The 14,359-nt window shown below is 36.6% G+C and overlaps 1 protein-coding gene across 12 annotated transcripts in view; it reads left to right on the top strand.

Moving 5' to 3' along the window:
- SLIT2 (slit guidance ligand 2) overlaps window positions 1-14,359 on the top strand; it is a 374,968-nt gene that overhangs the window by 12,782 nt on the left and 347,827 nt on the right. For all 12 annotated transcript variants that reach the window (XM_045056548.1, XM_023253270.2, XM_023253268.2 and 9 more), the window contains one exon: window positions 3,191-3,262. In XM_045056548.1, the coding sequence (XP_044912483.1) occupies window positions 3,191-3,262 (72 nt within the window). The remainder of the gene's footprint in view (window positions 1-3,190; window positions 3,263-14,359) is intronic.

Below are 14,359 nucleotides of genomic sequence, written 5' to 3'. Positions count from 1 at the left end.
ATCATCATGTAGTAAACTTAGTTATGCTTACGTTAGCTATCGCTTTTGGAGTGAATTAGGAATGGCTGGGAATATGAAAGTAATAATTAAGAAAAAGAAAAAGACACTACTTTGAGTGCCTGGATCGCTCAGTTAGTTAAGTGTCTGATGTGATTTCAGCTCAGGTCGTTGTCTCAAAATTGATGAGATCACACCCTGCATTGTGGAATCAATGCTGACATTTCCGATCCTGCTTGGGATTCTCTCTCTCTTTCTCTGCCCTTCTCTCTCTCTCTCTCTCTCTCTCTCTCTCTCTCTGGCTCTGGCTCTGGCTCTCTATGTCTCAAAATAAATAAACATTAAAAAAAAAAAAAAGACACTGCCTACACCCAATCTGAAATATCTTCTTTCTCACAATATCTGATATTATTTAAACATATCAAATTCCTTCTAACTTCTAGATGATGTTGAGTATGGCAGTGGGAGAGAGGTTGATGGGAGGGGAAGGACATAATTGCTTTATAGGGCCCATGAAAGCAAGGTTGGTGGTGGGGCTTTGGTTAGTTGGAAAGTGGCATAAAAACTAAGACAGGATCCTCAGGAAGCATCCCAAGGGAATAGTTGGCCGAATATAAAATGCATATGCTAGAGCGTTGCTGAAGTATATCAAAATGCAAAAAGACAAGTGTGTTCTCATTTAGCATTTCCTAAAAATCCACTGAGTGCCAGAGAGGAAGGGAAAGAATACAAAGATGTGGTCTTTGTACTCGAAGAGCTTACAGCCTACTGGGAAACAGACCAGTATGTGATGAAATACAACGTCAAGGACTCTTATTTATTAAATGCCATGAGGGTATGGGGACACAGATAAGGGAGGAACTACCTCTCTGTAGGGGGATCAGGGAAGCTTCACAGAAGTTGTAAGAAAGTACCCTCAGAATAGGGAAAGCTCTCCAAACAGCTGGGCTTTGCAGGGACCGGAAGCTTGAAGGAGCATACTGGTTATGGCCAGTGAATCCTGGAGGATGTTTATTAGTCCAGTGGTTTGGATGAGATTTCCATAGCCCATCTCTGCCATTTTAGAAATGGAGATTGTCTCCTTGAATAATGGGAGTCTTTCCAAGAGCGGTCGCTTCCCTAGAAAAATTCTAATTGCCACTATTGTGAATATTTGTTGTCTGTTTCTTGAGAGAAAAATATAACAAGGTCATAGTTAAGTTTTATTTTATGAAAATTGTATAATAGTAGACTCTGGAAGTCATCCTCCCTCAGAAATACTCCTTCCTTTCTCCATTCCCAGCAGACAAAAATAAATAAGTAAAAGCTTTTGGTTTCACTTTAAATTTAACCTTGTTATATGCTTTATTTATAAAAATTAGCGTAAGTGGAAAGAAATTCCACCCTTTCACCACTAATTTTACCATTTTCCCCCTAATCGTCTTGGCATACTTTTTTACAAGTGTGCGTTTTATTAAGTGCCTAGAATGTTTCTGTAGATAATCAACTTCTTCCTAATGTGAGTTTATGTAACAAAAGTTACAGTCTTCATCATTACCTCATGGCATTTTGGAGTTTGAAGAAGTTCTGAAGTTCAGCTGGTACAATTTTTCACCTAATGCGGGAGTTCTTTTGATTACGTCCTTTGCAGGAAAAAGAAAAAAATACACACTGCCTCTGCTTGGATGAAAGTGGAATCAGAAGTTGAGTTTCTCAAGGCAGATCATTCCATTTCTTCTAATTCTTGGAAATTCACTAATTCTTAGAAAGGTCTTCCTTATAATATACTCTCTTAAAAAATGTATTCACTAGTGCCAGTTCTGCCCTCTGGAGATTAAATATAATTTTGCTGCTACCAGGTGGCCATTTAAATATGTCAAGATTGATAGGTAGATAAATAGGTAAATAAATAAAAAAATAAATAAGTCAAGATTGGCATGCTTTCTTTTCCTGTCCTTTTGACATTTACATTTAATACTCAAGTTTCTTCAAAGTGTCGTTAGTTTTCTGGACCTCCTTACTCTCCTGTAGGTCAATAGAAATTTATAAATCTTTTTTTTTTTTTGCAACTTGTAAATCATTTAAATGTACATTTTGCATCAGCTTATCATGTAATTTAAATTTGGGAAAAGCAGGAGCTCCTGGGTGGCTCAGTCAGTTGAGTGTCCGACTTCGGCTCAGGTCATGACCTCACGGTTTGTGAGTTCGAGCACCGCATTAGGCCCTGTGCTGACAGCTCAGAGCTTGGAGCCTGCTTCGGATTCTGTGTCTCCCTCTCTCTCTACCGCCTCCTCTGCTCATGCTCTGTCTCTCCTTCTCTCAAAAATAAATAAACATTAAAAAAAATTTTTTTAAATAAATTTGGGAAAAGCAGAGATGTGAACATTTATTTTTACTGAAACATTAACGTGTCCACGTGAGATGAATGGGATTGAGATCCTAGTACATCAGCATCAGGATCTACCTAGCCTTCAGGAAGTGTGCACAGTCCAGAAGAACTTAGTTACACAGCATCAGGGCTTAATTGAGTTAGAGTTGCAGTCACATTTTTTTCTAAACTCTAAAGTTACATTCATATCAGGTAAACATGTAAAAAAGCACAATCTAAACATTTTTAGCCACTACTATTAGTTCTGTTTCAGCCTTATTTTCAGTTAAGGGTCAAGAACTGTGGATTTAGGTTTGGTCTTGGCCGTTTTCTTCTGCTTTTGCCCATAGGGACAAATCATGCTGACATTTCCTCACACTTTTTTTTTTCGCCACAGCTAAACAAAATGCTAACAAAATTGAAATTTCCATTTCCCCACAATGCCTTGGCTAAAAATTTAGGTCATCTGGGACAGTGCATGAATTATCTTAGGGCACCGTTTACTGTGGTGTTTGCATTGTATCTCGCACTCACCTAACCTAGACAGCAGAGTCCTAGGCAAGAAATCCTTTCTCGTTGTGTATATTCTGGATGACTGATGTTGCACAGGATGTGAGGTTAGGGTTTAGGTGCCGGTAATCATCTGAGTAAGCATAATGGAAAATTGCTTTAAAGAGTCAGGTAACAAAAGGTGTAACCAACTTTTGATTTGCAATGCTTGAATTCTTTTGAATGTCATTTCTTCCTTTCCTGAAATACAGGATGAGGCACGACACTGCCAAATCACAGACTCATTGTTGGGTATTTTCTATGTAACATACGCTTTGTTTTTGTTTTTCTCAAAAGGCGTTTGAACAGAAATCACCTTCAGCTGTTTCCTGAGTTGCTGTTTCTTGGGACTTCGAAGCTCTACAGGCTGTAAGTAGATAGAAATAGTTATTGTTGCTTTGGGTAGTACCTTGTATTTTAATAAATGTATTTTGGATCTGTTTCCTTGTGCTTTCCTGGAATCTATTCACTGATAGATTAATGGATTAAAAGCTTGCTTGTTTTTTCTTCTTATGGAAGTTTATGATTGGTTTCCCAGTGGTTCCTGTTGTTCTATTTGGTTAGCATTTAGTGGTTCATGTATGTGTCACTGTAATTGTATTTTTCCTTTTTGGTTATGTGACGAGGAGGAGATTTACCTTACTTTTTTATGGAAACTTTTGATTAAGTTCTGAAGGGAAAATTTGCCACTATACTTCCTCTGAAGAGGAAGTTGGCAGTGTTTTGTTATAAAGTTAGGGTTCTTAATGTCAGCTTTCTCGACATTGTTTCTGTGCTGGAGTCGTGTTTATTAGTCTGGAAATATTATTATAAGGTATTTAAGGAGGGCTGTAAATTTCCTCTTAAATGTTCCTTTTAAGGCCAGAATTCCAAACTGTGCAATAGGAATGACCGTAAACGTTTCCTCACAAATATGTCATAGACTGTTAACGGAAGTGCTCCTTTGGAAAGAACATAATGTGAGTTTTAGGCAGAATCAGGTTTTCCTCCTTGGAATGCTTGTACACTGACCTAATAAGTAATAGTGAAAACACATTTTTGAAAGCTTTTAAAATTAGATTTTCAGCCATATGAGTGATTTTGTGCAGATGGGAGATAAGCAACAAATTGTTGGAAAAACAAATAACGATGAGTATTGATGTTCATGGATGTCATGAAAGAAATTGGGGATATAGAGAAGAAATTCCTCGGCACGCCTTCCACCTGGATGGTAGGGGAGGTCCCGTAGGTTCCTGTTTGTGGGGGGAAGTGAGTGGATTCCTTTTTTTCCGAACTTGGCTTTGTCGTAGCCTATGAGTTCAATAGTGTTGTTATCAATTCTACAAGTAGGAAGTCTAGCAACACTGCCCTTGAGCCCTCCCTGCACTGTGGCCGCGGTCTCTGTTCAGTCCTCCTGGTGCCTTAGCTCACTACAGAGAGAGCTGGCTCAGTGGGCAGATGTGCAGCCAAACGAACACACTGCATCTCCCCTCTAGAGTCTCACTTCCCTGGTACTGGTCCTCTGAGGACAGCCAAAGTCGCCTGGCAGGATTTCTCCTTTTCCTTGGGTTCCCTGCCAGCTAATTAGCTCCATTTAAGTAAATTAAAAAAAGGAAAAAAAGTTTTCAAAGAAACTTGAAAATAGACTTTTAAATAAGAATTCTTTATGGACTAGTTTGACCAAGGAGATAGAATATTGAACATTGTAAAGATGCTAAGTTGATACTGATGTAGAAATATTTGTGCTTAGTTTCTAAGAAGGGCCACAGAGAGGGTTTTAGTTGTGATTCTGCTTTCTGCGTTAAGCTTTGGTGATGGAGGAGACTGGAGAATGGACTTGTATACGATGGTATACAATGGTATACGATGAGGGATATGAAACCACCACTTTGCTAATAGTGCCCATGCAAAAGCAATTCACACCAGTCTAAGAAATTTTCCATTTTCTATGTAGCTGTGAAAATATAATTTAAATGAATGACTGTCATCTACGATTTAAAATATTAAGCGAAAGAGGGGAAAATTAACTTCAACACTACCTCAGAGAAACAAGAATGTTTGAATTTTAGTCTGGAAGTACTTGGTTTACTTTTCTTAGGAGGCTTCAGGTAGTTTAATCCAGCGCAGAGTCTTCTATTAGTAAATTCTATTCCGTGGAACAGTTTTCCCTCTTAGACAATATCACATAGTGGACCAATGGATTTTTCTCTTATATTTTGTTATGACTTTATGACTTTAGGAAGCTGCTGTGTGAAAAGAGACCTGAAATCCTGAAGAAGTAAAATTAAAGAAACAGAACCCATAAAACTCTGAGGCAGTATTTTTTAGTTAATTAAAAGCATGTAAAAATATGAGAAAATGGACAGCTAGAAAATACAGCTCAGAGTTGTGATGTACCTGTTCGGCTCAAATGATTTCTTCTGGGGAGTTTGGGAAGATAAAACTTTATTTCTTAGGATTAGTTGCAAGAGGGGCTTGAATGCTCTGATGTTCCTGAAATTAGAGATTGATGGCATAATGCTTAATATTCGTTGGGATTTACCGACTGACATAAACACTAAATACACGTAGAAACAGTGGTGTAATTTTTTTCTTCACCCTCACACCGGGAATCTTCCTTTGAATGAAGGTACTATTTGTCCCACCCGAATTCGATATAGTGAATTGTTACCAATGGTATTTCTCTTGAGAGGGTAAGTTATAAGCTACATATGACCACTTTTTTTTTTATGATGGTAATCATTAATTGGAGTAAACAACCAGCATTAAATATCTTTAATAAATAAAGAACCAAAAGCTTGTGAGTCTGACTGCCTGGCCAGTGTAATTTCCAAGAGGGAAGGATTCAAGCTCAGAGTTTCTTCATGTGATACAGGTGCCTAGTAGTTCACCCGAAACAAATGTTCCAACAGATGGAAAAATGTGCCCAGATCGACAGACAAAAATCTCCTTTAAAACATTCATTGAAAAATGAATCTTTCACAAGAAGGATCAGTGACAGAACAAAGGATACAGGGTTTCTGACTAATAGCAGAGAGTATATGTTGGGACAGGGAAGGTATTAGCCTGGTCTTTGCATATACATATTAAGCAATCCATAATTGCCCTACTATATAATGCGGTAGAGACCTACACATCTAGAATTCATGAAGGAAACACATTTATAATTTATTCTCTTTAAGTTGTTGCATCATTCTAATTAGTATCTCCATTTCTTTTTCTCACTTACTGTATTTGTTATTTAATACTTTTATGTAATGCTTTTTTATCCCAGTATATAACTAATGAAGAAGTTCACTAGTTTAATGTGTAGTTCACTCTACTGACGTCTGATTTTTATCATTAGGATTTAAGCTAGTCTGATATACTGGACATTATGCAGATTTTCTTTGCACTTTTGTAATGAAAATCACCATTTGACTCTTGGCGGAAAATGGGATGCCAGGTGAAGAAGCACACATGCTTTTTTTGGACTCTAAATGCAATATAAAAGAAAAAGAGGGTACGCTGTATATGAATTATGATTCGACACGGTTGGTTGCTGCTAGCGGCCAAATATGCTTTTCCTTTGCTGTCTGCTCCAATTTCTCTTTGGACGGGTTGAGAGAGCACTACATGTTCAGGTCAAGATGTTTGCTCAGAAATAGTAGTACAGTTGCAGCTGTGTTTGTTGGAGCAGGAGACTAGTTTAAATAGCATTACCATTTATCCAGTCCATTAACAGAACTCTGTAAAATAATACCAACTCTGCATAAACTACAGGACAGTGTAATAAAATTACAAGCACTTGTTGACAGATGGAAAGTGTAAGTAAAGGGAAAGTAAAGGGCCCTAGGTTGGAGGTTAAAAGAGACAGCATATAGTTTCCTTAACTTGCGTAGATACGCCATTCTAGCCTCTTGCTTCTCCCCCCAAACTGGTGTCGCCTCTTTACTATCAATTTAAGAGTGGAGAAAATTATTTTTGGAGCAATCTGGAGCTGATTAACTGAGATTTTTAGTCACTTTTGAAATGGGCGATCGTGATTGATTGAAATTTATGAGTGGCATTTATATATATGAGTAGCATATACAAAACTTCCTGATAAATGTAACCTTAAAGGTGATTTACCAGTGAGTGATTCACACTTTTCAACTTGAGTTTTCAACTACTAATCCAGGCTCATTAGAAAGGAATTTCATTGGTAGTACTGCGGTCGAGCATTTGGTTATAAATATTTGTTTTGTGGTTTTCAGTTTATTTCTTTGAGTATTATTATATTTACCCAGACTTCTAACATAAACTTAAGTATCCAAGGCACATGGCAGAAACTCATTTTTCACTTGTATCTACTGAAACAAAACAAAACTAACAAATGAAATTAAATACATAAGTCCCAGTGATTCGTTTTCTCTACTTCTTTGAATAAAACCTTTTTATTTCTGGTTCACAAGTAGCATTTATTATTCCCCAATGAGCTTGGAGCCTCTAAATTATCTAACATTATAAATAGTATTTTTAAACTCAAGGACTTTTTTATGGCCTAATGACTACTTACCTGAGACAAATAGATTTTGACCGCTTAATTTGGTTGGTCAGGTCACAGTTCATTTACTGTCAGATAGGATCTCAGAGGCTCAAAATGTTTTTGATAATAATAATCGGGGCTTTTGTTTAGAAGAAAACTTAATTTTTGTTTTATTAAGGTAAAAATTAATTTGCGAAGTACAACGCATATACAGTGAAGCTATCTTTATTTTCCTTTCTTCTTGCCCCACAGAAGGACCTTTACCATTTGTTTTTGTTTTTGAGTAGTTGTAAGAGTAACATACCCTCATATTAGAAAGGTTTGGGCAATTCAGAAAAATAGAAAAGAGGAAATAGAAATTATTCATTACCTTGCCATCCAGACATAATCACTAGTAAACTTGTCAGTTATTATTAACCTAGTTTACTTTTTCTGTGATTATGCATATAAATGCTGATATACATTTATTACAAAAACATGTTTTGTTTTGTTTTGTTTTTTATGTCCCCAGGGTCTAGTATGAGGCTTGACCTTTAGAAACCTCTCAGTAAGTGTTTGATGTATTGAGTTAAATCTCCGTTGGGTTCAGGGTCTGTAACGTGAATGAACAAACAGTAATGCTGGGAAGGCATTATGAATAATAGAGAGCCAAATTAAATTTAAAGGGTAACTTGGCTAATTAAATGTTTAGTCCCCTTAGGTCTTCTAAACACTGGAGGGTTTGGGTAGACACAGTAAAATAAAAATAACCCATTTTTCACATAAGCAAAATATCTGTTAATTTAATATAATACCGCATTTCTATAAAACTATATAATTTAATCTCACAGGATTCTTGTATTCAAGGATAAAAACAAGAGCACCACAGCGGAGCTTGTATCAAAATTCCTCTTGAATTAATTCCTGCCAGCTCTGATTAAAGTGTGGGCTCCTCGAGGTGTCAGGTGCCATAGTTTCCTGCTCCCTTTCACTCTTGGCCTGTTTGGCCCCTGCCACAATAAATCCCACAGTGGTTGTGCAGGAATTGCAGGTTGCAGTTGCTACGGTTACCGTCGTCCAGCCAGACCCACATCATTACTCATCTAGTGAGCTGCCATGATGGCTACCGCTGCTCTCCATTGCCCAGGCTGCCGAAGGGCTTCGTGTCCAGACGATAAAAGTTCCTCGGGTGTGGTGTGTCTGCCTTACCATTTGGTGCAAGGATACACTATTTGTATTGCTCATGCTCATACTTTGTGAAGGGGAGCGGGTTGACTCTTGATCTTTGAAAACTAAGAACCAATAAGTGAGATAAAACTTAGAAATGTGTTAACTGTTAAAACACCAAGTCCCTTATTATTTATTCAGTAACTTATTAATGACCTATCATTATTGTACCCAAGGGACTCTGCTCTTGCCACTTAGAGAATAGAGATCTACAAGGAACATTTCATTTAAAAAATTAAAAAAAAAATTACTATTGGGGCACCTGGGTGGCTCAGGTATTTGAGCATTTGTATCTTGATTTTGGCTCAGGTCATGATCTCATGGTCATGAGTTCAAACCCTGTGTCAGGGCTCAATGCTTAAGATTCTCTCTGTCTAGGGGCACCTGGGTGGCGCAGTCGGTTAAGCGTCCGACTTCAGCCAGGTCACGATCTCGAGGTCCGGGAGTTCGAGCCCTGCAGCAGGCTCTGGGCTGATGGCTTAGAGGCTGGAGCCTGTTTCCGATTCTGTGTCTCCCTCTCTCTCTGCCCCTCCCCCGTTCATGCTCTGTCTCTCTCCCAAAAATAAATAAACGTTGAAAAAAAAAAATTTTTAGAAAAGCTTCTCTCTGTCTGCCCCTCCCCTGCTAGTGCGCGCGCTCTCTCTCTCAAAATAAAATAAAAATAAAATAAAAATAAAAAAATAGATTACTAATTATGTAACCAAAGGTAGACAAAAGACTTGATACACGGGTATCTGAACACACTTCAGAATAGCCATTACCACTTGACATGAAGAAAAGAGGCAAGCCATGGAGTAGGACTTACTTTTGATTTTGATTTAAAATCAACACGTAATCGGGGGTGCCCGGGTAGCTCAGTCAGTTGAGAGTCTGACTTCGGCTCAGGTCATGATCTCATGGTTGACGAGTTCGAGCCCTGCGTTGGGCTCTGTGCTGACAGCTCAGAGCCTGGAGCCTGTTTCAGATTCTGTGTCTCCCTCTCTCTCTCTGCCCCTCCCCTGCTCACTCTCTGTCTCTCTCTGTCTCAAAAATAAAATAAACATTAACAAAAATGAAAATCAACATGTAATCCTATTATTTAGAAGTTATAAATGTAGTGAGGATTAACATTGTACTGGAGATTTTTGCCACGCCCATGCCTCACATTGATAGTTTTATTTCAAAGAGATTACAAGTAAAAGCTGTTGCTTAAGAAAGTCAGAAATTAGTAGGTTTCTGTTGTTGCTAACCCACAGAATATACTCTGAATGTGAAGTCTACAGCGTAATTAATTGCATCAACTAGAAGAATCTTTTCCGTTCAAGTGTACTTGTTTAAATAGTTGCTTTCCCAAATGCAAATGTTTTTATCTGCACCAAGAAGTACTCACAGTAGGGCAATTTGAATTTGGAGATACTGTTGTAGATACTGGGGAGAGAAACCAGGGTAACACTGTGGCCCCAGGTAATAGGTGGTATATGTGGGCCTCCACCATGGTTAATATCTGACCTGTAATACGTAAATTAAAACTTAGTTCATCAAAAGGGATTGTGTTTGTTGAAACATGAATTTAAGTGTATGTTTTTCATGTGAAAAAGACATTTTTCAATACACATTATCAGGGAATATTTTAAAATTTGGTGACAAATTATGAAATTGCCACTGTTTGGTGACTGAAGTTTACATAAATAATTCCAGGAATAAATGTCCATAGGATTCTGGTTCTATTTAGCTAATTTTAGTGTATTGACATATGTTTTAAGACCCTGAAATCAATTAATTTATAGCATAAGAGAAGGGGCATATAACACTAGTGTTTAAATACCTACTCAGCTCTGCTATCTTTGGAAATCAGGTGACACCCCTGGAGTCAAGTTTCCTTATCTGTAAAATGGGAATGATCATATTTTCCTCCTGGGGATATTTCCAGTCACATTATAGATTCTGTATTCAGAAGAATATTGCCAGGGTGCCTGGGTGGCTCAGTCAGTTAAGTGTCCGACTCTCAGTTTCGGCTCAGGTCATGATCTCATGTTTTCATGGGTTCGAGCCCCGCGTTGGGTTCTGCACTGACAATGCAGAGCCTGCTTGAGATTCTTTCCCTCCCTCTCTCTACCCCTCCTCCTGCTCATGCTGTCTCTTTCCCTCTCAAAATAAATAAATAAATAAATAAATAAATAAAACTAAAAAAAAAAATTATTAGAAAAAAAGAACATGACCAACTTTCCAGTATGGTAGAAATTGTATTACATGATTATTGTCTCATCCTTGCAAAATAAGATGAAAAAAAAAAATAGTCACACAGATGTCTTTGCAACCTGCCCACAGTCAGAAAATCTCCTTGTTCTGTTTCACCTCTGTCTTGCAATTTTTCTCGGTGTAGTAACACAGACATAAGCATAGCCACATTATTTTTTTTCATCACTAAAAATTAACATAAAATATGCATCGTTTTATTTCTCCTTACTTGGCCACACAAGATGCATTAAGGCCAGAATGTTCTTAATGAGATCTCTTACCCTATCCCAGTTGATGATTCATGTAGTTTTAAAATTCCTATATAAGATGAATTAGCTGTAGAAACAGAGACTGTGACTTAGAAGCTGTGTTACGCCTGCATATTTGGGTTGTTGTCTTAATGATGTGTTTTTCCTAAATAAATAAAGGAAAAATATGAATTAGTTTGAAAATGCTGCGTTAACTCTTCAAACTATAGGTGAACTATTGTGAAGTTATTCAGAAGATTGCATATGTTGCTAAAGAACATTTTTATTGCTAATTAAAATTTCAATCTTTAAAACCGTATAAGATAATTAACCCATTGATCTTGTAATATGCAAATATGATGTGATCTGTGGAACATTCTGTCATCTTTACATAAACTGCATATGTGATTGTAAGCGCATTTTTAGATTAAACATATGTCAAAATGCAGTGCAAATTGCAAATCGTTTAGCACTTTGGATTTAAACAATATTTGATAATGAAATAGATCTCAGCCAGAAGCTATTTTTGTTTTGTTCTGTTGTTATTATAACTCCAATACTTTTCATATGCACATAAGCTTTGCAGGCAGAGGGACCATGTGTATGTCCTCTTTTTGTTACCTCTTACCCGTAGGCAAGGTAATCGCGGTCACTGAATTCTTCGTAAAAATTGAAAAATTGTGATAAATGTTTGATAAATTGTGATTGATGTAAGAAACTTCAGGCAGGAGTTTTTCTTTCTTTTTTTCTCTGAAAAACTAAATTCTAGAGAGGGAAGCAATGAAAAGTAAAAAGGCCTGTTGGTGCGATACCCATGGTGTAGGGTACGGCATGGCTGTGTGAAATATTATTAAGGGAACATCTGTGCCTCTTGAAATCTCCCCCAAATGAATGTGTACAGCTAAGTATGGCAACTTGATTTAAGTGTTTAAAAAAAGGTCTTAAAGAAAAGAGAAATAAATACGTCTGGAAACAGAATGGGAAAAGATAGCTTTGCCCCGTCATGATAGGTTTCTTCTACTAGTGAAAGATTAAAGCTTGAAGTATGTGAATAGCTGAGAACAGCACAGAGAAAGGTTGATTGCTTCCCCTCCAACAGTTCCAATTGATTGAAAAAAGCCTAATTTAAAGTTCTGTTTGTTCTATGTCTTAAACCATCAGAATTCTCTTTTAGGACCGGAGGAATGCTCCGGAGGAAAAAGAATCCAAGGATAAAAAGTCATTGCAAGCCAACAATTGTTCCTAATCCTCACAAAATGCTGGAGAAATTAAATTTATTCTTTATTGCTCAAAGTGTTACCTAGGTCACTGGGCGATGGGAAAATTGGACTGGAAGTCGAGTAGGCGCAAGCTTTGTTTTGTGTCTAGATGCTTAACCTTAGACACGACAAGGCGTCTTAGAGTGTGGTGGGAACTTGGTTCAGAGCGTTAACACCAAGACTTTTATTACCCCGGATTTATAATAGGCTGTGCTGTCAGGAGATGAAAATGTTGTGTTTACATTGCAGTGTTAAATGATCATTTAATTAACACCTAAGGAAAAAAAAACTTGTGAAATTCTTAGCAGCTTTTATTGTTGGTTTCCTGGGAGGTTTTAATATCCAAGTTTCATTGAGATTTCTTTTTGTAAGTAGAGACACAAAAGACATTATAAACTTTTTAAGGAGGATAAACAGTTTAACCTTGACCCTTTTTTTCCTAAAATATTAATTTAAATTACATTTTAAATCTGGCGTGCTTATTTAAAAGGTTTCTAGACTAACATATTAAAAATACATCTTAATTAAACACTGTATTTTTGTGTTAACATTTACATATTTTTAAATTTATTTTCTATCCTCCACTGTAAAACATTTGAAATTACCAATTAGTTTATCATAAGAAATTTAAATATGCTTAGCATACTAATTACACATATTTTTATATCTTTTAAGCCACTGCTATGGTTACATTGTTGTAAGAATCCGGGTCAAAATATGTAATCATAGGTAAGCAAATTATATGGGGGAAAAGGCACCTTATTATTATATTATCATCATGATTATCTAATTGGAGATAGTTACTATCGTACGATAAAAAAAGTTTACACATAGACAGTAGGACGAATGACGTCATTAATATTAAATTCAGATGCACTTCATTAATTATGAGAAGATTATATGCTGTCTAGTACCTTAATTTATTCTTGATCTTTTGTTTAAAAAAAGTTACCTAACGGGAATGGTCTTGAGGCAAATTGATAACATTTGGAAAATGCGATATGTACTGCCAAGGGCAGCTGTTCACTCGGTAACACTGTGTTTTGCTAAAAGTATTATTAGAATTTATATCTGTTAACTCCTTTCATTTTATCTGGATATGCAACTTCGTATTCAAGTATATGAAAATTTTAAAAACATTTACTAAGTCATTTTCTGTTAAAGTAAAATCTCTCTTAATTTTTGCAGAAATAAGCATGCTGTTATAGTGTCATTTTTCTGAGGACACTGTTTTTGTTCATACGAAAACTGAAAATGTTTATGCCTTTTTTTAAAATTTAAATTCAAGTGCTTCAGGATAAAGCCCATTTTCTGTATTATTCAGGTAAAAGAGTGCAAGGAGAAATCAATGTTACTAAAATCTCTTAATAGAAAGCCCTGCTTGGACCCAAGAATTATATTCTCATTCACAAAATACTGCGAACATAGTATAGGCACTTTCCACAATGTTATATGCTCTCCTTCTATCAAATTTCAGTTTTTATCCAAAATTGTCCTTTTTTTTTTTAACCCACTGATCTTTTTCTTCCCAAAGCTGCTTCTCTACCCAGAGTCTAATAACAAAAACCAACAGATAGGAATATTGCTTTAAATTTTATTTCCTTCACATAAGGATCCACTTTCAGATTGAGGTAGTTACAAAACCCAAAATGTTCCGAAGTTAAAAATTATGAAAGAGAGAGAAGTAACACATTTTGGTTATCTAACATATTGGATAGATAGTATATTCTAAATTATATAGTTTATTATAGTAATTGCTATTCCAAGTCAACCAGGTAGTGTGTGTGTGTGTGTGTGTGTGTGTGTGTGTGTGTGTGTATGTGTACATGCGTGTACCTGGGACGTGGGGTTACTGAGAGAGACGTAAAAATTTTTTGAATGTTCAAAACGCTTGAAGAATACAAATTTAGGGGAATTTACAGGAAATTTCACTTGACATAGATAACTATGTTGCTTTTGTTCTAAACAAGTCAATGAGGGGCTCCTGGGTGGCTCAGTCAGTTAAGCATTAGATTTGCGCTCAGCCCATGGTCTCACTGTTCATGAGTTA

Source organism: Felis catus, chromosome B1, assembly GCF_018350175.1.
Source record: "Felis catus isolate Fca126 chromosome B1, F.catus_Fca126_mat1.0, whole genome shotgun sequence".
Lineage (NCBI taxonomy): Eukaryota > Metazoa > Chordata > Mammalia > Carnivora > Felidae > Felis > Felis catus.
Note: the sequence above shows the minus strand (reverse complement) of the source record. Positions and strands in the feature narration are given on the sequence as shown.